Raw genomic sequence first — 22,246 nt, 5'->3', positions numbered from 1 at the left:
CTCTCATCCCATGCCGTAAACTGTGAGCCCTTAGTTCATTTTATGTCTCATGTAATTTACATGCATCAGTTGCCTATTATGAGATTATGTAGACTTTATTTCCATGTTTAAGAAATCCAACGGCTGCCCCTTTTGGTTTTTGAGAAACGGAAGCGAAAAGTATGGAAAATAGGACGACAATATGTGTGTTTGTGGGTGGTGGAGCTGGCTGGGCTGCTTGTGATAGGTCCCAATCAGGATATGAATTATATTGTAGATAGTATTCTATTTAGGGTGAGAATTAACCGCAAAAGTGTTTATTGTAAAATTAAGCTTTTCTTTACTGCTATTGAAAGGGTTTAAATACAAAGAAGGAAATAATAACCACTTCTAATTTTGAGATCATATCTCTATTGTAAAATTAAGCTCTCATTTACTGCTGTTGAAAAAGTTTAAATACAAAAAAGGAAATAACAACCACTCCTAATTCTGAGATCATATCTCTAAGAATTAGGACACGATCACATTATTAAAAATTAAATACTAACTACTAGACCTATTTTTAAGGAAGCATGCTTTGTGGACATGACTAACAACTTAGACAAAGTCTTTGGCAAACATAACTTCTCCCTGCATGTTTCCTGCACATGAAAGTTTACGTGACAACTTCTCCTTGCATGTCTCCTGCACATGAAGTTAGCTTTTAAGTGACAACATCTTAGTCCAAATACTTTGGGTTCTTCACTGCAACTCTGACTGATCTTCTTGGTTTATCAATACTTCTTGGTTTATCAATACTCCCCTTTGTGACACAAACCTTGTCCGCAAGGTTTAAATTGATGAACCTGTCCTGTAAATCTTGTGTGTTTTCCCATGTGGCATCATCTAATGGAAGTCGTTTCCATTGAACTAAGCTTTCCTCAAAAAATTTGGATCCTCGTTTTACCCAACGGTTATCCAAAATAGACTCTGGCTCCAGAAGCAATTCTCCATCATCGGCCACTGGAGGTAAATCAGTATGATCAGGAATTTGTTCACCTATCTTCTTTTTTAAAAGAGACACATGGAAGACTGGATGAATGCGAGAGTAGTGGGGTAGCTCGAGTTCGTAAGCAACGTTGCCGATTTTCTTTACAACAGGATACGACTCATAGAATCTATTTGCCAGCTTTCGATAGGCTCTTTTGAATACAGATTGCTGGCGGTAGGGATGTAGCTTCAGAAATACTAAATCACCAACCTGGAATTCAATGTCTTGGCATTTGGAATCGGCCAGTTGCTTCATGCGATTATTGGCTGCAAATAAATTGCTCTTAAGCTATTGTAACAGAGCATCTCTAGAAGCCAAGTTTTTGTCAACTTCATGAACTGGACAAAGACCTTCATGGTACTGAGGTATTGTGGGAGGCGGCCTTCCATAAAGAGCTTGGAAGGGAGTCATTCCTGTAGAGGCATAATAGGTGGTATTATACCAAAACTCAGCCCATGGAAGAAAGGAATGCCACTTACGGGGCTGCTGGTAAGCAAAGCAACGAAGATATTGCTCAATGCAACGATTGATGACTTTTGTTTGCCCATCGGTTTGGGGATGGTAAGCGGAGCTCATCTTCAATTGTGTGCTAGACATTTTGAAGAATTCTCGCCAAAAATGACTGATAAATATTGGAACCCGATCACTTACAATAGATTGAGGCATGCCATAAAGTTTGACTATGCTAGCAATGAATGTTTCAGCTACCAATTTGGCCGTATAAGGGTGTGAAAGAGCCAAGAAATGTGCCGATTTACTCAACTTGTCTACAACAACAAGAATTGAAGTTTTACTAGCTGAAGGGGGAAGACCATCAATGAAATCCATGGTGATGTCATCCCAAACTTGACATGGAATGGGAAGAGGCTGCAAAAGTCCTGCTGGCGACAAAGTATCATTTTTAGTACGTTGGCAGACTTCACATGAGGCCACATAAGTCTTCACCGTGTGGAACATGGATGACCAGTAGAATTGTTGTGTTAGTCTTTTGTATGTACGTAAGACACCTGAATGTCCACCACTGGGAGAATCATGGAATTCATGTAGAAGTTGTGCAATGATGGTGGAATGAGGAGGCACGACCACCCGGTTTTTGTAGCAGACCAACCCGTTACGCCAGCTGTAAGGAACACCAGGATTTGCTGTCGCTTTGGAGCTGATTGTCATCATATATGGATTGGTGTGGGCTTCTGTCTTGATGGTATCCTATAATGAAGTGTGAGAAACAAACAAAGGATCCAAACTAGGACTACCCCGTACCCGTGACAAGGCATCAATTGCATTGTTATCACGACCTGGTTTGCTCTGATACCAATGATAGGTCCCAATCAGGCTATGAATTATAGTGCAGATAATATTCTACTTAGGGTGAGAATTAACCGCAAAAGTGTTTATTGTAAAATTAAGCTTTCCTTTACTGCTGTTGAAAGGGTTTAAATACAATGAAGGAAATAACAACCACTCCTAATTCTGAGATCATATCTCTAAGAATTAGGACACGATCACATTATTAAAAATCAAATACTAACTGCTAGACCTATTCTTAAGCAAGCATGCTTTGTGGACATGACTAACAACTTAGACAAAGTCTTTGGCAAACATAACTTCTCCCTGCATGTTTCCTGCACATGAAAGTTTACGTGACAACTTCTCCCTGCATGTCTCCTGCACATGAAGTTGGCTTTTAAGTGACAGCATCTTAGTCCAAATACTTTGGGTTCTTCACTGCAACTCTGACTGATCTTCTTGGTTTATCAATACTTCTTGGTTTATTAGCTTGTTAGCTGTGAAAAGTGATGGCTGTTGCAGCTAGGAAGGTCACTGCAAGTAGGAATATAATGAAAGAGAGGTGAGAAAAGGCAGGATACAGAGTACAAAGTTCAGGAAGGGAAGTAAGGAATTGAATGGGGCTAAAAGTGTAGATTAAAGGAATGGTTCAGAGGAAAGCAAAATCGAGTAACAGTGAAAAAGTTGTTAATAAATAATGACAGGAACGCTAAGAAAAAATGGATGCGAACAAACCAAAAGTATAAGAAAGCAAGATAGTGAAAATTAAAATATAGATTGATGTATACTTCAAAGAAACAAGAACAAACATGTAAATCGACGTCAAGAATAACCAAGAAACAACATAAAGGAGAAAAAAAATGCACTACATTTGCTAATATATAAGAAGGAAGACACCTAGATTGAATTAACAAATTTTGAATTTTCACAAACATTGCATCTGTAATCACAAAGCATAGACTTCACAAACTACAAAAAATTCAAAGTCGAAATCCAATCCTCAGCCTAAGGCAATCCATCTCAATTGAGAAATAATCCCTTTATCCGAATGTTATTACCTTAAAACCATACCATAAAGTAGACAATAAGCAAAGCATCCATGGACTCACCTTCCCAATATAATATATCTCGTTCATAACACATTGATGTGGATAAATTAGAATGCAATTGAGGCTGCTGTTTTTGATAGCTTGCGTTAAAGAACCATCTTAATTTAATAGTTTAAGTTGTTAGGTGAGGTTTTAGGATATATGATTTATATTATTCTCTAACACCTCCCTCAAGTGAAGGCCCTTTGGGTTTGAAATTTACACAAGCTCATATTATTTTGTGCTTAATTTTTATTAAATAAATGAGGATAGTGAGATTCGAACTCGTGATCACTAAGTCATCAAGGCTCTGATACCATGTCAAAGAATCATCTCAACCCAATAGCTTAAGCTATTAGGTGAGGTCCCAAGATATGATTTATATTATTTTCTAATATCTTGTAAAATTAATCCAAAAATAAATAGTAATAGAAAGATTCATATGGTAAGTAATCTAGCAGAACAAACCATTGTTTTTTACTAAAAATGACAGGTCATGTAATGCATAGATAATGTAGTTGCAGACAACATGAATGTTGAGATAAAGGGAAAGATAAGCATTAAACAATGCAAGGAAACAAAGAAAAAAGCTAAATATGAAAAAAAAAACAAAAAGTGCAAATGAAGAACGTAGCAACAACAACAAAGCCTTTTTTGAGCAAATTATAGTCGAAACAAACAAAGAAGTAGCTTTTAAAAAGCGCAAACCATTTTTTCATACAAAACGTTCTACTTGCATGAACTACGTCGTTAATGACAATGCAACAAAACTAGTTGCAAGTTATAATACATTCCAAGAAAAAAAAACCAACAGTGGCAATCCTTTGTGGAATTATTGTTTTGAATGCAATTACTGAAAGACATAAGTAATCACATAAAGAATATAACACAAAAATAATCTTTATGACAACATATATTTATTATATTTGATTTATGTTTGAATCATAATGAGAAGTCATCCTTTTCCTATCCAAATACAACATCGGGTACGAAGAGAAGTTCATGTTCATATTGTTTGTTTTTCCCACCTTTGAGGATGCATAATTTAGCCAAAGAGGTGATTATAGATACTAGGACTATAATGCTAAGTTAGGTGAAGATTTTGGTACAATTAAGCTGAAAATACTAGCTTTTCAGGAGAAAAATGATCCAGAAGTTTATTTAGAATGAGAGAAGAAGGTGGCTTGGATTTTTTAGTGTCACAATTATCTAGAACCTAAGAAAGTCAAGCTTGCTGTGATTATCGTTACTAACTATGACATTGTGTGGTAAGATCAGTTAGTGAAAAAATACAGAAAGAGTTATGAAAGGCAATTTGATCCTTGGGATAAGATGAAATCCTTTATGATGAGAAAATTTGTGCCTAGCCACTGTTATAGAGAATTGAATTAAAGGTTGCAAAGTTTGAGTCAAGGTACAAAGAGTGTTGATAAGTACTTTAAGGAGATAAAACTTGTTATGATTCAAGCTTATGTTAAAGAGGATTGGGAGGCTATTATAGCTAGATTCATGAATGACCTTAATCATGATATAACTCAAATTATGTAGTTGCATCATTATGTGGAGTTGGAGGAGACGATGCATATGGCCGTTAAGGTTGAGAAACAACTTAAATAAAAGGGTACCATTCGGTAAGGCCGAATACCTTAGAGAGAAAAACTCTTATTTATTGTAATCGTGACATTAAATGCTTTCGTTGTCTAGGTTTTGGTCATGTTGCTTCACAGTGTCCAAACAAAAGAGTCATAGTTATGAAAGTTAATAATAGGGTTAAGGTAGATGGGGAGGATGAAGATGAGAAGACGCCACCATTGAAAGTTGTTGATGATATTTGTGTTGAGTATCCGGTTGTAGGAGAGGCACTTATGGTGAGGAGAGTATTGAATATGCATGTCAAGATGGATGATTTAGGAGGTCAGAGGAATAACATATTCCACATAAGATGCCATGTTCATAATAAGATATGTAGCTTAATTATAGATAGTACTAGTTGCACTAAGTAGCGAGTATTAAATTGGTGAGAAAATTAGACTTGCACACTACCAAACATTCCATACCTTATAAATTATAGTGGTTAAATGATGGTGGTGAAGTGAATAAGCAGATTTTGGTTGCCTTTTCTATTGATAAATATTGTGATGAGGTGTTATGTGATATTGTGTCAATGCAAGCTAGTTACCTGTTGCTTGGTAGACCATGACAGTATGATAGAAGAGTTATGCATGATGGAGTGACAAATAGGTATTCATTTGAGATGAATGAAAAACCTATAACTCTTGTATCTTTGACACCTAAGCAAATCCATGAGGAGCAACTGAAATTGATGAAGGAGAAAATAATTAAAAAGGACAGCTTGTATATTAGAGGGACCTTCTTTTCTAATAAGGTTCTTCTTGGTTTTGATGATGATCCTATTCTTTAACTGGGTACTAATTTTTTAACTTAAAATATGTTTTCCATGATATAGAGTCGAGGTCGAATCTTTTTAAAGAAGGGGAGGATGATATGATCCAAGTCAAGTCTGAATTTAGCCTTCAAATATTTGCTAACTAATTTTGCAAGATCGGACATATCTCTCAAACTGTACATCGGAACAAGCTAAAATTTTACAAGGAGATGCTAGACACATGGAAATATATTTTTGTTAATGTTCAGGTCAAATGAAGTTCTAGAACATATTATTTCAGATGGTCGAAGTTACTAGATAAATTTTGTCAAATCTGCTAAATTAGACTCTTGTGTACTGTTCGGGATATATTTGGAGCTATAGGTAGACCTTTTCTTTTATTGACATTGGTCTGGAAACTAGACATCTCAATATTTCCAACCATAAATGGTAGGCCTAATAATTCATCCAGACGAGAAAGAACGACGTGTTTGAAGTCAAGATTGAAAATCTACCAAAAATATGTAAAAAATAGATATTTGAACTACATAGAGGAATTTTGGCATTTAGACTTTGTTTTTATTATCCTATTTTATTTATTAATTTAATTCTCAATAATCATTTTTATTTATTATCTATTTTTATAAAAGGGGTGGCAAACACATATTATTCCTATGCAAGTCAGGCCTGACTACACAAGGAAATTAAGCATACTAAGGATGGTTTTAGGGGATGATTGTTTCCCTATATTTTTCTAAATATTTTACTTAGTTTTTATGTTGTTTTGAGTATTATTTGAACCATAATATTTCAGTTTATATTTTTAAGTTTAGTTGGGTTTGTTAGCTGAAAGCTCAATGTTTTACAACCCAATATAAGTCCATTAGGGTTAATTATCTTAGAACTAAATAATATTTTCCTTTCTGTGAATTTCAACAGCCTTCAGATTAATAATATTATTGTGTTTTGCTTAAAGCAAACGTGTTTTTTGTTGTGACAAAAAAGAAAACCTGACTTGTCAAGGTATAATTGATCTTATGATGTCAATTTATGAATTCCAGTACCTCTGATTCTTAGTTACAGGTTAACTTTAGGTCAAGGTTCTTAAACCTAATTTTCAGCTTTCTTAGGAAAATATCATTCTTGTTGGGGGTTTTTTGACCATGTGATCAAAAGGTCTATATCACATCATGATTCTAACATGAAAGGGTCTTATTCTAATGTGTATGGACATTCAGATGGTCTAATGATGAAAGCTCAAGCAAAACAACTACAAAGTGCCTTAACAAGTGAGATTAGCATGACTAAAGATTTGATGAGTTTGAAGGCTTGTAAATTGAATAGAAATGGTTCAAATATGTTTTCTTGTTTTCAAATAAGGCCTGGGCCATGATTTGAGAGTTTTGGAGAGTTTGGGTTTGTTGTCAGCCCATGGGCAATTTGAGTTCGAATTTTCACCACCTTATTGCATTGAAAAATAAGCATATTCTATATAGTTTCCAAATTTATAATGTCATTCGTGCATGTATTGGAGTTTTGTGTTAGGAGTTATGGTTTTTTTTTTTTGTATCTGTATGTGTGTTTTACAAGTAAGAAATGTGTGTTATTTATTATTTGTCTAGTTTTCTAAACAAAGTCATTTATTTAGGTCTCAATTATGTTATTTTGGTGTTTCCTAGACTTGAAGGGTTGTTCCAAGTATATAATGATGTTTTAGACCAAGTATTAAAAACTTTTGGAAATAATATAAAACTTCTCAACTTCTCATTTTGATAGCTTTCTTCCTTGTTCTTTCATTTCCATAATTAGTTGAAGAACAAATCATACTTATCACTCTTAATCACAAAGAGTATGGTGTTTTTATGCTGATTAGAATTTCTTTGTGGTGTCTCTGACTTACCAAAGAGTTTCATTTAGACTTTATCCCTTATTTTTATTATAAATCATGTAATTTTCAACTAAACACAATAAGAAAAATCATTTAACTAAACTTACCTTCCTTCATCTTCATATTAGATTGCTAGTTTGTTCGTGTTAGGAACCTAAGGTGCATCATGACTCTTGGTATATATACAAACCCCAACTTGCATTTCCCCCCTTTCTATGGATGATGGTTGTGTGAAAGTTGCACCATCACTCGATGTGTTTGAAGAAGGTTGCAAACATTGGCAATCCACTCTAGTCGATCATTTTATAGGACATAAATTATTGTATCCAATTGTTAAATTTATCATCAACAAAATTTGGGGCTCCTATAGACTATCAAAAGTTTTATCATCAAAGAATGGTTTCTTCCTCTTCATTTTTTACTAAGTGGATCATGATACTAATGTTTTTGATAAAGCTTTGTGGCACATGACAAACAGACCTTTGGTGCTTAGATGTTGGCAACCAAACATGCAATTTTCTAAAAATGATTTGGCTAGAGTTCTGGTTTAGGTTAAGACTTATAATGTTCCTCTTGAGTATTGGACTATTAAGGGATTGAGTTGTGTAACTAGCTATTAGGGTTCCCCTTTATGTTGATCTTAATACACTATTGCGTAAAAGGTTGAGCTATGTGAGAGTTTGTGTTGAGATAAATACCTCAAAAACACTAGTTAAGGACTATGACTTACATCATTCAAATAGGACATCTATAAAAATTTTAGTTGATTATGAATGGATACCTTCCAAGTGTAGTAATTGCAATGTCTTTGGAAATGCCACAACAATATGGATACATTCATTAAAGGAATAAGGGTTCTAAGAATGATGAGAATGGTCATTATACATCTGGTGTGCATAATACTAACTGTAATGAAGATGAGAATCCAATCTCTACTTTTGTTATGAATAGTTTACAAGGAGATATAGTGCAGGAGAAGGGGGTGCATGTACTGTTTTAGATCAAAGGATTTTCAATTCCAATATAGCTGCTTGTGAGACCATTAATGGAAAATCTATATAGGCTCATTCGGCTATAACTAAGTTCAATGGGCATAAGAAGGAGATTGATATTGATGTTAGGAAAGGTGATATAGATGAGGAGTATATTGATTAAGAGTCTATGTTTTTGGTTTCGACGAGTCCTTCTCCTCAATCTCCTTTGAAATCCATCGGCAAGGAAAATGTTAATCAGCTAGCAAGTAAGGCTAAAGACTCTTTTGAGAAAAAAAAAGGATTCAACAGGTTCTTACAAGAAGAAAATGAAATCAGGCTCCTCGTGAGGGGGCAAGTCGAGGTAATCTTTGTGTTGTTTTTGTGATGCGAACCTCATGATCATGTGGTCACGCAACCCACAATCGATATTGAGATCTGATCCTGGAAAGTCAAAAGAGGTCTAATAGGAGTGTGACACAATGAAAACTTGTAAGAAACCAACACTATTGGAATGAAATCGAATGACACTTATTATAACCTAATTTTTGAACAAATAATAAAATTAAATATAATTGACATTGTGGTTAAGACAACATAAAATTTAAAGTTTGGGGATGTAATTATGAAATTTGAGAGTCAATTGATCAATAATTGAAGAATTAAAAGTTGAAGAGTTAATTAAGGACCAAATTGAACAATCCAGGAATTAAGGACTATTTTGTAAACAGTGCTATACTTTAGGGATTTAGGTGAAATTAATTCAATGGCAAAATTAAAAGATTTATATATTATTTGGGATCCAATTGTTAAATTTCCAGAGGCAGGGATCAAAGTGAAAATTCTTGTTTCTGCCGAAACGGCACCGTTGCTGGGGAACAATCGTGCGTCTTCTCCATCCCGATTCAACAGGGGAGCTGAAAATCTGCAACAAATCCGATCCAATCGTAGACCACGTCTCTTGCCCACGATCTCGTTAGTGGAAAATAACAGTCCTGTAAAGGCAGGACTGGTTGGAGGCAAGCTGCTGGATCTTTATAAAAGGGGAAGAAAAACCCAGAACGAGGACAAAAAAAAATCAAAGGAAAAACAAAAGCAGAACCATAGCAAAAAAAACAAAGCAAAAACCCAGAGAAAGAAATAATACACAATGAGAAAAGGAGAGAAGAAGAACCAACCCAGAAAACCAAAGAAAAAACCAGAAAAGAAAAAAAAAACACAGAGCAACACGTAGAGAGCTAGGAAGAAAAAGTGCAGCATACACACAAACAAGGATTGTCCCTGCCATTGTTTTATCCCTGCAACAAGAAAAACAAAAGAAAACTCAACAATTGACATCCACAGTAAACCAGCGTCTGGCAGCCCAAAATATAAAAATATAAAAAATAAAAAATAAAAAAATATATGGATGCATAAATAAAAAAAATATTGATTTATTGGTTTATTCACTAACGCTAGAGTCAAGAATAAAAAATTGATTTTTTTATATTTTATTTAATTACATAAAAATAAAAAATATGCATGCAAAAAAAATAAAATAAAATAAAGTAAATTTATTGGTTTATTCACGGACGCCAGAGTCAGGAATAAAGATACTGATGTAAATTTATTTTATTTTATTGTATTTTACTTTTATTTAGTTACATAACAAAATGTGTATGCGTAAAAAATAAATTTATTTGATTTGTTTATTCACTGACGCCAGAGTCGGGAATAAAAAAAGAATACTGATTTAAATTTATTTTGTTTTTTGTGTGATGCGTAAAAATAAATTTATTTGATTTGTTTATTCACTGACCCCAGAGTCGAGAATAAAAAAAGAATACTGATTTAAATTTATTTTGTTTTTTGTGTGATGTATAAAAATAAATTTATTTGATTTGTTTATTAACTGACGCCAGAGTCAGGAATAAAAAAAACTGATTTAAATTTATTTTGTTTTTACAACTACGTGATATTTACCAATGCCAGAGTTGGAAATATCCGTAGTTAAATATTCACTGACGCCAGAGTCAGGAATATTACACGCAAAACCACCGTAACATAAACCAACAAAACATTAGCAATTTATTAGAAAGTCAGCAATGCAGCCTGTCTTAGGTCGGGCGCTTAAGGGGTAATAATATCTTTCCTTTTGCGTAACCAGTCTCGTACCATAGAATCTCTGTTGACCAGCTAGGGTTCCTAGTGACCATAATACTAGGTGGCGACTCCTTAAACAAGACCATTCACCATCAAAGAATAGGATGCCAGAAATCCATTCTTTCCATGAAATATTATTTTTAAGGCCGCCGTGATGTCGGGTGCGACAACACTAAGAAGCCAGTTAATCTTTGATAAGTCAGATTTAGTTTGTTCAAGGACCAAAAAATACAAGAATCTCTCTTGCACATTAAATTAAAAAATTTAAAAGTATTATTGCTCAAAAAGTGCCAAAAATTAGGCTTACATGTGTTTAAATAGTTATGAAAAATTAACCCTCATGGATCTACCTTTGTGGACTAAATTGACCCACTTACAAAAACTAACTCAAAATCTTTACTAGTGAGCATGAACCCTAATCCAAACAAGTCTTGGATTCTAGCTGAAAACAAAGTATTAATTAAGCTCAAACAAACCTTGGGCTATAGCTAACAGAATAAAAATAAAGCCTATAATTCTAAGTTTTGTTTTGTCATAGAAGATAAGAAGGAAAGAAAATATTGCAAGTCTGATACAAGACTTATTTATAGCCAATAATGTCGGCCAATAATCTTAGGAACTAAAAGAGAAGCCCTTTGGTTTTCAAGTTAGAATAGGATTCTGATCTCAGTTTTGTATTTATCTTTTATTAAGACGGAAAATGATGTTGTCTTTAATGCTTCTCATTGTCGCCTCTTGGTATCCTTTCAATACTATAAAACACAATTAAGTTGTTGAATTATTCTCCTTGCATCCCAAGGAAACTTTACTGCAATATTTTAAAGGAAATAATTAATGATCCCACGCATAATAAAAAATCTAAAACTAATTAGAAATCCACAAAACACATGGAAATATTATAAAACAAAACTGATCAAAACTGATACAAAACTAATAGCATTGTTGTCGAAACTTCATGACCAAAATAAAGGTAGAGTGAGCCCCTCTTATATATGTATTAAAGGTATTAAAATCTCTTCTTGATGCTTCAATGGATCTCCAAGTTCAGCCTTGATCAAAACTTGTACAACAAACTCATTTAATGCTTTTTAAGGCTTTGAACCTTGTAATTGATCCATTTAAAACATGTATTAAGTTCCTAGTGTTCGTGAGTTGATTGATCCACATTAGCCTGTCTTCCTCTATATATTTTTCTATGTTTATCATATGTTAGATGTTTAAATGATGGTTTGGTTGAAATATAAAATAGTGTTTTCTAGACTTCTTGTATAATTTTGATTTCCCGTGTCACGGTTGAATTTGAATTTATTAGGATGCTGTATTCTTGTTTGTGTTATCATGTTGGGTATCAATACTTGCTTCAACACTTCTATGATTTATGAAGATAATAATTCATTTAAATGTGAGGCTTTATGGTCTGATATTATGAATCGTAGTGATGGTTGGGAATCCACTCCATGGATTCTTATCAACAGTCGAAAGACTGGGTTGAGGAAAAGATTCTCCATGACAAACAAAACAATGAAGAAATTTCAATGTTTGAAGAAAAAATAATAAAAATATTAGAGACTATTCAAGAGTAATAACAAGAAAAGAAGAAAAAAACCCTTAACTTGAATAAATTTCTAGCTTAAGGTCCAAAGGCATCACTATAAATACTACTACCACTACAGCATTTACCTCACGAAGTATCAGACAGAACATGCTATATCTACATCTTTTGCAACTCGTTCCTTGAGTAGGTTACGTATCATTGAACCTCATACTGCTCAAAGGAAGAAATCAAGAAAATAAGAATGAAGAAGGAGAACAAAGTCAGAAACCCTCGGATCTAGACACTGTTGTTGTTAATGTCAATAACAATGGATAATCACATAACAAATTAAATGCGAAGAATGTTAGATAACTATAGCCAGGAAGGAATAGTGTGGGGTAAAAAGTAAACTACTGAAAATGCAAATCAATCAATAGAAGTCCACGACTAACACTATGCAAGATTGTATTTAGAGTTCAACCAATCAGCTGAAATATAATCAAATAGTGGTCATGCCCAGATGCTTCAATGCGCCATGTTTTTCAGATGGCCAGAAGCAGGATCAGGTTGTTGGGTTGGATATGGAATAAAAGTAAGACTCGGAACGAGTACGAACCTAATTTAGGAATGGGCCAGCAAGCCAAGCATGTAAAAGAACTTGTGCTCTGGCAGTCATTGATCATCTCTGAGCTTGATCCGAACCTGATGGTCCAACTGAAGGAGTAGCTGGCACACTACTTGCTGACCCATTCTCAGCAGGTGGAGGCACACCCCATTTTCCTTCAGATTCAAGAGGCTCAAAGACATGAACCCCACCATCTGATAGTCCCAATGCAAACTGATTTGGTTCTTGTGGGTGTGCAGCGATCACTAGTGGGTGGACATTTGAACTGCATATATGAAATAATGGGGGTCAAAATAACGTGGCTATTACATATAAAGAAGGTAGAGAATTATACTTCAGCTAGCAAACTGTCAAAATCAGGATGTGCATTGCATAAACAGGAGGTAGAGTCCAAAGCAGACAAGTTATGGGCTAGGAATTTATGATGCATAAATAAGTACTAAAATGGAATTGACTTGTAAAAGCAGAATCCTGTGAATGATTATAGATCAACAAGAACGAAAACATTTAAGCATATTTGGAAACTCATTCCTGGTTATATGGTATTACTATTATTAGAGCAAGAGATCACAATTTATGTTCAAGGACCATCTGTTTTTCTTTTTAAGTTTTAAATGCACTTTAAAGTGCAGTAGCAGATGTCACCAGATATGAAGATTTGCTCATGACTTTTCCAAGATGGTCGACTCTTTTGACCATTTAACTTCTTCTCAGAACAATACAACAATGTGATCCTATCATTCTACCAAGAAAGTCATACGAAAAAAGGCAGGAATAAATTATCTTGGAGAACCATGAAAAGGAATTCAGAGATAGGTGGAGGAGAAAGTTAACCAAAAGCTTAACACAAAATGAACCATTGGATGCCTTAGAAAGTGATAATCAAAAAACACGTAACAGGCGAGCCACCATTCATTTAAGTTATCACATATTTGCAAGAGTATATTAGAATGCTTGCTGGAAGCTGCACATAGGGAATTGTTCCACATAAACACAATAGCACCATATGGCAACTGAGTAATGCTGGAGATAAATCTAAAAAGACTTGCACCGATGAATGCTGCAAGATAATTACCTGACATTAGGGGAAAGATACGTACAAGGATTGATACGACAACGTAATCTGAGATTCATAGCACTAAATACACAGACAGTTGCATCTAAGAAACTGGCATATACCAGATGACTATCACAGGAGAACACTGCATGTGAGATTGGCGCAGAAGATTCACGTAGAACCCACTAAATCAGGAAAAAGGAAGAGCAACTCAGTACCTGACAACAACATGCTAGTTCCACAATAAAGTCGACTTAAGAGACAAAAGTACCTGCTTTACACATTCTAGCTTTGTGGTTTCATATATGGCAAGCTGAGTCTCATGCACAACCAGGAAATGTATCTGGTCCTGATGAAATTGTACACGAGTGTCTGATTGTGCTGTTGGTGTCCTTCCAGCTGGGACCTGCAAGAATCTTGCTTTCTGCTTTTCCCATCCATCAGAGTTCCATACACAAAGCTGAAGAAAGAGCAAGTTACGTGGGAAATGAGTTAAGATTTTTTTTGGGGGGGGGGGGGGGGAAGGAGATTGGGGAATACTTTATGGACTTGAACCAAAGAAGTTCAGAGAAATGCAAAATCTTGTGTAGAAAAAAGTAATAGATGCTGCAGGGAGTAAATACGCCTGCCATTTGCATAAAAAAGAGAAGAAAAAACCAAGAATTCTTTGGCATGCCCACTTGCAACAGTAGCAAAGCAGAATTATGCTAAAACATGTTGAAATTTTCAAAAATCAAGTATTGATGCATATTTCTCAAGGACTGAGCATCTAACAGGTGAAATCCCATTGAGAAAACTAAAACATGAAAGCACAGTGACAACACACATGACATCGAATTGGAAAATTATTACCTGAGCATCTGCTCCCGATGAGACTAGCATGTTCAACACATGGGAAAAGGCAAGGCCAGTTATTCTTTTCGAGTGGCCTTTGAGCTTGCTCTTGACCTTCACCAATAAATGAACAGTAGTAAATAACAATTGATACTGCTCTAACCAATAACAGGATGAATAACTGTCTATAGCATCATACCTCGTCTACACGGACATTATATATTTGAATTGTGGAATCATCCATGCCAATAGCAATTATGTTGTTATCTTGAGGATGAAAAGCAAGAAAGGTTGCTGCAGGAGGTGGTGGCATGAAAGTTGTCATCGTCTGCACTCACCAAAAGAAAATGAGATTAGTCGAATGAAAATGACTTCACATCATAACCAACAATCCTTGAATTACCTTAAATGTCATCATATTGAAAAGGGAAATCTTTCCTCCGGATGCTGACATGACATAAGAATCATTTTTGGACAAAGCAAAACAGGGCACAGCCTCTTCAGGGTTAGTGTCAGTGCTGTCATTGGTCATCAGAATCCCACTTGATGGTTGCCATAATTGAGGTGACACACCTGCAGTTGCCTACAGGATGAAGGACCAATTTGAATACACAACAGAACTCATTTTAGAAATTTGAGTAAAATAGAAGTGCAGATGGTTGATTAAAACCGCTTTGCAAGTGCTTTTACCTTGCCACTAGCATTCCGATCATTGCGTTGCCATTTCCATAATAGGTGTATTGCATTTGAAGCTAATGCCAAAATGGCATTGCCAGAGTTTGTATAGATTAACCTTGATATCTGCAATAATAATAATAACAATAATAATAATAAAAGCTGATGATCATGTCCTTGTTGGAAACAGAATAAAACAAAGAAAGGTTGGAGTCATGATGGAGTTCATGAGTAACTTGATAAAGCATCATATTCCAGTCCACAAATAAATAAATAAAATCAATCAAGAACACGTATGGATAGCCATCATACACTGTCGTTGCCATTAAGCAGGATTCATTTAGAAATATAATGATAAAGCACTCTGTAACTCCTTAATTCAGTAATTCTTCTTGTCATATGCTCAGTGGTAGCTATTTGTAATTGTTTTGCATTTTACCCTAATAAAATGACTAATTTGAAGGGTAAAAAAATAGCCCTCTTTCCATGAACTGTTTAACAAAACAAGTTATAAATGCCCCAGTCTTTTTTTCTTTTTTTTTATTCCCTCCAAAGGACAATATACTTAAATCAAGATGACCATTTCAAATCACAGAAATACTGACAGATGCTCGTTAATGTATGCCACAGCCAACTTACACTCTTATGTTTGGACATCCCATCACTGTTGGCAATATATTGAACATGTCTGGAATTTCTATCCACTAATAACATAGTAAAATTTTATGGGACAGGAAAAAATTTACATGTAGTTCAGCATATTCAAAATGCATTACTCGCATGAAGTTAGCATGATGAGAGTAGTTGCCACTCTAGAGTTATGGTAACTAAAGTTGGCACAAGCATCTTCAAAAGTAGTCCCAATATGTTGCTTTCCTCCAGTAGTATTTCATAACATTTTAACTCTTACGCCCTCTTACTGTATGTGGCTGTGGTCAAACTTCATCTATATCTACATTATTGTCAAATTTCTTGAAATAATTAAGAGTAAAGAACTGTTAGCAGGATTTTACTAACAACAAAAATGCTTATATTTCAAAAATTAGCAGTGGTAGGTAATCCTGCAAAGTTAAACATATGAGTATTAAGGAATCAAAGTGAAGTTGAATAACAAGGTCAGAGTATGGAAAGGAATATGATCTCAAATAAGATCATCATGCCTCTGAAGCTTCAGTGATTTAAAGCTTTAATAAAATGTTCAATAGTAGGCATAAATTAAATCATGGAGTATTTAGAAGACCTGTAACATCAGTATATTGTCCAAAGGAAAACAGTGCAGCCTAGTTCGTCAGAATTGCAATGATATTGACCAAACAAGACAAAAAGGATAATTAACCGGAAAGTATTTCAGATGCCCTCAGAGAAAAATTTCCATACCTTGGTTACTCTCAAGTTTTCAGGGAGCCTCAAGGACCGGCATTGAGATGGTTCATTGATTTCAGTGAGCTTCCATATCTTTGATTTATCATTGGATTCTTCAGTTAATCGAGGTTTCACATCTCCCAAGTTCCTGGCATCTCCATTCTACCAAGAGAAATTTGCTTGTTACTAGAAATTATGACAGATTCTTTTGGTGCTACCATGGAAAATGAAGATTGTTAAAAAAAAATCATGGAAAACTAAGTGCATGCTCCTAGTCTCTAGTTCAGTCCTCTTATAGTAAGAAAAACCATGTTACAATAATGAGTTGTGTGATTGAAGGGTAATTAATATGCAAGTTACTTGAGCATAAAATTCAGATGCTACTGTAAATGAACAAGCATGTCCAACGAACCATTCCAGCAATGGCAACCACAGAGGCACTCCTGTCTGCAAGACCAGTGCTGGTTGCAGCAGCTGCTGCTGCCGCCACCGCTGCAGCTGAGATTGGGTTAACAGTAGGCTGCACAAGAAACCCACTGTTAGATACTAGTTAATTACAACCAGGGCAATGTAACATACGCACTAATCATTGACAAAGTTACCTTCACAATGGATTCCGATGTTCGTGAGGCATCGAAAGAAAGATTTTCAAATGTACGCAACAACCTAATGCCATCTGTATTTGCCAATATTTTAATCCCATTATCATTCGCAGAAACAGCCAAAAGAGTGCCATCCTTGTTGAAGCGGATACGTGGGCTCGCCTAAGAATTGTTAAAGCCAAAATAAGCAACTACAACCCTCAAAACAATATGTTACAGTTTACTAGCATATAATGAACTCACTGGGAGACCTCCATCAGCATCAATTGTTGTCAGAAGTTGAACACTGTCCATATCCCAGAACTTGATGGAGAAATCATCACCAGCAGCCAAAAAACGATTCTTTGTGGTATCAAATTGCACGACACCCCAAGATTGTTTTCTAAATCCAAGATAGGATCTTTTCACAGCACCTTCACTTTCATTCCATTCAACAATAAATGAATCCCCATCTTTACTTGTACCGCAAGAAAATAGCCTGCAGTTTCCATCCGAAAACCCAAAGACAACAAGTGAGAAGATTATTATTATTTCAACAATGCACAAATACAGAGAAAAAGGAGATTGTTGAGCAATGAGTCAATTATGTTGACCTTGTACCATCAGCACTGTAAGCCATGGTTGTGCACCAGCGACCAGGAGCCTCATAATCAACTCGAGATCCCAAATTGTCATATAACCATGCTTTTATCTTTCCATCCAGTGCTGTTGAAAATATAAACTGAGCACAGAAGGAAAGTCAAGCAACATGGAAGACCAGAAATGATTGATTGGTGGAAGGAGAAAACAAACATGATGAACTCAAAAGTATGCTACAGGATAAACAACAATGTTCACAAAATGGACATTTCACCTGAATGTTTTCCTTATAATGCGGGCAAATAGAATAAACAGGAGCCTCATGACCTTCAAAAGTATACAGTTTTGCACCAGTGGAAGCATCCCACACCTAATAATAGGAAAAAGAAAAGAACAATGGGCAACGTTTCATGTCTGAAGAAATAGCCCTTGATGCTTTTTATTCTAAAAGCCAAAAAGTTAACATTAAACCCTACCTTAATGGTTTTGTCATCACCACAGGTTATTACACAGAGTTGCTTATTCGGAGTGGAGAATGCAAGATCATTAACCCCACCAACATGAGCATCAATCTACAAGGGAAAATTTGAGTCATTTTATATCAAGTAAAATCAAACACCTGAGCAACAAAGAATAACAAGCTTGATACTGGTGTAACTTGAGGTAATGTACCTCCAGATGCTGACGCACTTCATCATTCCCATGATAAGAATATATTTGTACAATATGCCTTGAGTATGCAACTCCTGTTGTTGAACAGAGATGAGAAATCAGCAAGTGCCTTTTTACCCCCAAAATCTTACGTATATTCCTAATCCAGCCATGCAGTGTAATAGATTTTAGCTTACCAAATAAGGAACCATCTGGACTCCAAATTACACGGTTAACCGAGACACCAGGATCTTTGGCTAAAGCTGCCTAAATTTCCCCAAAAAAAGACAGTTCAATTTCAGTCATGATGGAGAATTATTTATTTAGTTTAGTTAGATAGTAATTTTCTTTAGTTATTTTTATTCTTATTATATTGTTATCTAGGAAAATATTAGAGTTTCCTACTTTATTGGATTCAATTAGGATTTGGTGCCTATTTAAAAGCACCTAAACGTTATTTTTGGGGTCTGCCATTTGATAAAAAAAAAAGAACATCAAAACTTTACAGATTTATTTGTTTTACCTAGTGGATCTCTAGGTGTTCTTCTATTTTCGGATTCGAGAAACCCATAGAAGACCTCTACAGCTTGTTTATATTTCTCAACTGTTCTACATCACATCCAGCATGTAGCACACATTATATTCAGTGCCATAGGTATAAAAAAGAATAAAGAACAAACCTGAAGAGGCATCGAACAAGCATTCAGATCCCAAACTTTGAAGATTCTTAAAACCAGTCGCTCCCTAGAACCAACTTCCCACAGCCCAATGTCCCCAACATTGGTGCCAACTGTAGCAACATATTAAAAATATTCAATAGCCAGACCAGGGTATAATCTAGATTAATGCTTAAGGAAGCAAATAAGCCAAAGCCACGGAACCAACCAAATGAAAGACTGAAAAATCAAGCAGACCTAGAAGAAGAGTCAGTTGAAGAGGATGGAAATCCATGCTCATAGGAGATGATCCCTGATTCAAAGTCCGTGCAACGACCTTTGGCAAGTCATCCGGTGCATTAAAAGCCTGACCATGACCATGACCATGCCCTGGAAATGATACTGGCAACACATTAACCGGCAAATTTACCTGCATAGATGACAATCAACACGGCGGTTTGGAAGGGAATAACATAAACATAATGACAGGAGTTTAGAAGTTACTGGCTACATTCATATTTGTATAAAGAGTATGATACGAATGACATGAAAACCAGACTACCTCATCAGAAATCCCCATGGGCCTTACTCTTTTAGCAACATGGTCAGAATCTCCTGAAGGGTAATCTACGGAAGGGTTAGTTGGAGGAGTTCGTGGATGCTTCAGAGCAGCTATGCAAGGCACCAAAATGCATATATTATTAAAAAGGGAACCATGTATGCTCACAAACACAGTAAGATGGTTTGCGGAAGCATCTATACAAATTGAAGGAAAGTACTACCTGGGATTGATGGAGCACCAAGACCAATGGCTCCTCCTCCAGAGACTGCAGAATGAGTTACTGTGGAAGGAGTGGACATCCAACCTGCAAGAGGTGCTGGGACTGGTGCTGGTGCAGGTTGAAATGGCTGAATATAAAAGTTCAACCACATAAAGATAAGCATGCATCACTAGAGAAGAGAGAGAGAGAAAATAAAACCAACCAAGCTGATGACCCACCCCATGTGCACCCAATGGAGGAAACCCTCCAGCTTTTGGTAAGGAGCCAAGCAATGGATTGTTTGCAGGTGATGGAGCCCGAGCACCATTTGGTTGTCCACATGAATGATCAACAAAAAGAGTCTTTATATCTGGGTTTGACCTTGGGTTTTTACAAAGTTGGTGCTGCCAATTCAAGCTGTAATTTACATAGCAAACTAAATTCTCTGTTTGCAACCATGCCAAAGTTTACAGATGTTATACATGCCAACTAAAGCCATATATTTCTATAAATTAAAGAAAGAGAAGAAAACATGAAGTAGTAATGTCAGGGTACATTCCACAAATATATAAACTAATTAGATTATATCCTACTCCAAGATTTTCAAGCCTATAATTTAGAGACAGACATATCAAATGATGAAAAGTTTCATTGCGATTCTCTCAATAATGGAACAGCTCAAACACAGATTACATGATAGGACCTCATCAATTAATGCTGAAATGCAAATGTTCTACATAACACTTAATAAACAAAAATATCATTTAAGAATATTTTTCCAGGTAACAACACCTGCCAAGCCGCAAGTTATTTCAATCCAAAACAATGGTAATAGAATGGGATCATATATACATTTATCCGTATATGAATTACCTTTGGTTAATGAGAGTTCGTAGCCTTGAATTCTTAAGGTTAGGAAACTGCAATTTGTCACGAAACAAGGGATTTGCTTCGATAAGCTTCTTCAGTTCCACCAACATGATTGCTCTCGCCGACTTGGTATCTCCATATTTGGAGAGTTGCTCATTCTCCCTGTACACAACAAAGCAAAATTGAGCATACTTGCTATGCTTACTTTGACACTAAAGAATTTGAATTCGATTACTTTAACACGCATCTACCTAAAATTCTCCAATGTCAGTAGTTGAGTGATTTCCTTGAAAAGCTCCTCGTTGAATGTGGAAAACACTTTCAAATCCTTCACCAATATTTCAACTGCCATGGACCGATCATGCCTATAAAATTTCAAAACATACCGAAACCATCACTACACAAACAATACGTCATAAGCTTAAAGAGTTAAAACCCAAAGAATTGCAAGCTTACTTATCCAAAGCTTCGAGATACTTTTGCTTCCTTATCTCGAAAAATATTTTCATTGAATATCGATTATCATCCACTTTAGTGAAACCAGATAGGTATTTCTCCACCTCGTCCCAATTTCCATTATGCACCTCATCCTCAAAATACTTCATGTTAAAGAAAAATCCAGATTCCTGCTCAAGCCTATTTTTATTTCATTTTCACATTACATTTCCACCAAAAATTAACAACTAATCAGTTATCACTAATAGAAAAAATTAGCAATAATTGTAAAAAAAAAAAATCTTACTTATGAACAGTCTCTTTGAACTTTTCCTCATCAAGGAACTGCAAGATCAGGAAAACAAGCTCTCGACTGAGAGAAGACATCTTAAACGCGCCGTTTTGTAAACCAATTGCACAAATACCACCGACTGTAGCTCTAGATCTGCCTGCGACCAAAATATTTCCAAGAAAATCACAAAAAAGCGAGCTGCCAAAAAAGAAAAAAGAAAGGAAAAACCTAGAACCAGATCATGAATGATTAGGGATTTGATTTTCGTGAAGGATCAAAAGAGAAATCTACTTTTCTTTTTTTTAGGAATCAAAAAATATATTGAGAGAGGTTCTGAGATATTTCTAAGAAACTCACCTCCGAAAGAAAGCAACTGAGAGATCAGACCCTTTCTTTCTCTTTCTCTTTCTCTTTCTCTTTCTTTCTCTCTAGAAATGAAGCACCAATTTTTTTATCTTTTTTCTCTGTATAGACTCTCTCTCCCCACAGAGTTTTATGTAGTCCATAAATTTTACATATATATATCTCAATAATAAACCTCG

At 35.4% G+C, this 22,246-nt stretch overlaps 1 protein-coding gene across 7 annotated transcripts; it reads right to left on the bottom strand.

Moving 5' to 3' along the window:
* Positions 1-12,293: 12,293 nt before the first annotated feature.
* Positions 12,294-22,246, bottom strand: LOC133670052 (protein TOPLESS-like). 7 transcript variants are annotated; one of them, XM_062090511.1, is made up of 27 exons: positions 22,062-22,242; positions 21,720-21,861; positions 21,434-21,613; positions 21,229-21,342; positions 20,981-21,139; positions 20,347-20,524; positions 20,129-20,255; positions 19,909-20,018; positions 19,605-19,776; positions 19,371-19,480; positions 18,888-18,957; positions 18,712-18,785; positions 18,516-18,611; positions 18,314-18,409; positions 18,054-18,181; positions 17,704-17,938; positions 17,461-17,622; positions 17,271-17,378; positions 16,874-17,020; positions 15,512-15,622; positions 15,225-15,404; positions 15,021-15,149; positions 14,840-14,935; positions 14,259-14,447; positions 14,006-14,172; positions 12,922-13,195; positions 12,294-12,536 (listed from the first exon to the last, which is right to left on the bottom strand). In XM_062090511.1, the coding sequence occupies exons 2-26, from the start codon at positions 21,797-21,799 to the stop codon at positions 12,985-12,987; spliced, it is 3,429 nt and encodes a 1,142-aa protein (XP_061946495.1). In that variant the 5' UTR covers positions 21,800-21,861; positions 22,062-22,242; the 3' UTR covers positions 12,294-12,536; positions 12,922-12,984. The 7 variants fall into 7 exon arrangements, with proteins under 7 accessions (XP_061946495.1, XP_061946478.1, XP_061946457.1 ...); XM_062090494.1 differs by having other exon boundaries at positions 18,712-18,957; positions 21,720-21,872; positions 22,062-22,243; XM_062090473.1 differs by having other exon boundaries at positions 18,712-18,957; positions 22,062-22,243.

This window comes from Populus nigra, chromosome 1, assembly GCF_951802175.1.
Source record: "Populus nigra chromosome 1, ddPopNigr1.1, whole genome shotgun sequence".
Lineage (NCBI taxonomy): Eukaryota > Viridiplantae > Streptophyta > Magnoliopsida > Malpighiales > Salicaceae > Populus > Populus nigra.
This window is presented reverse-complemented; position numbering and strand designations above follow the sequence as displayed.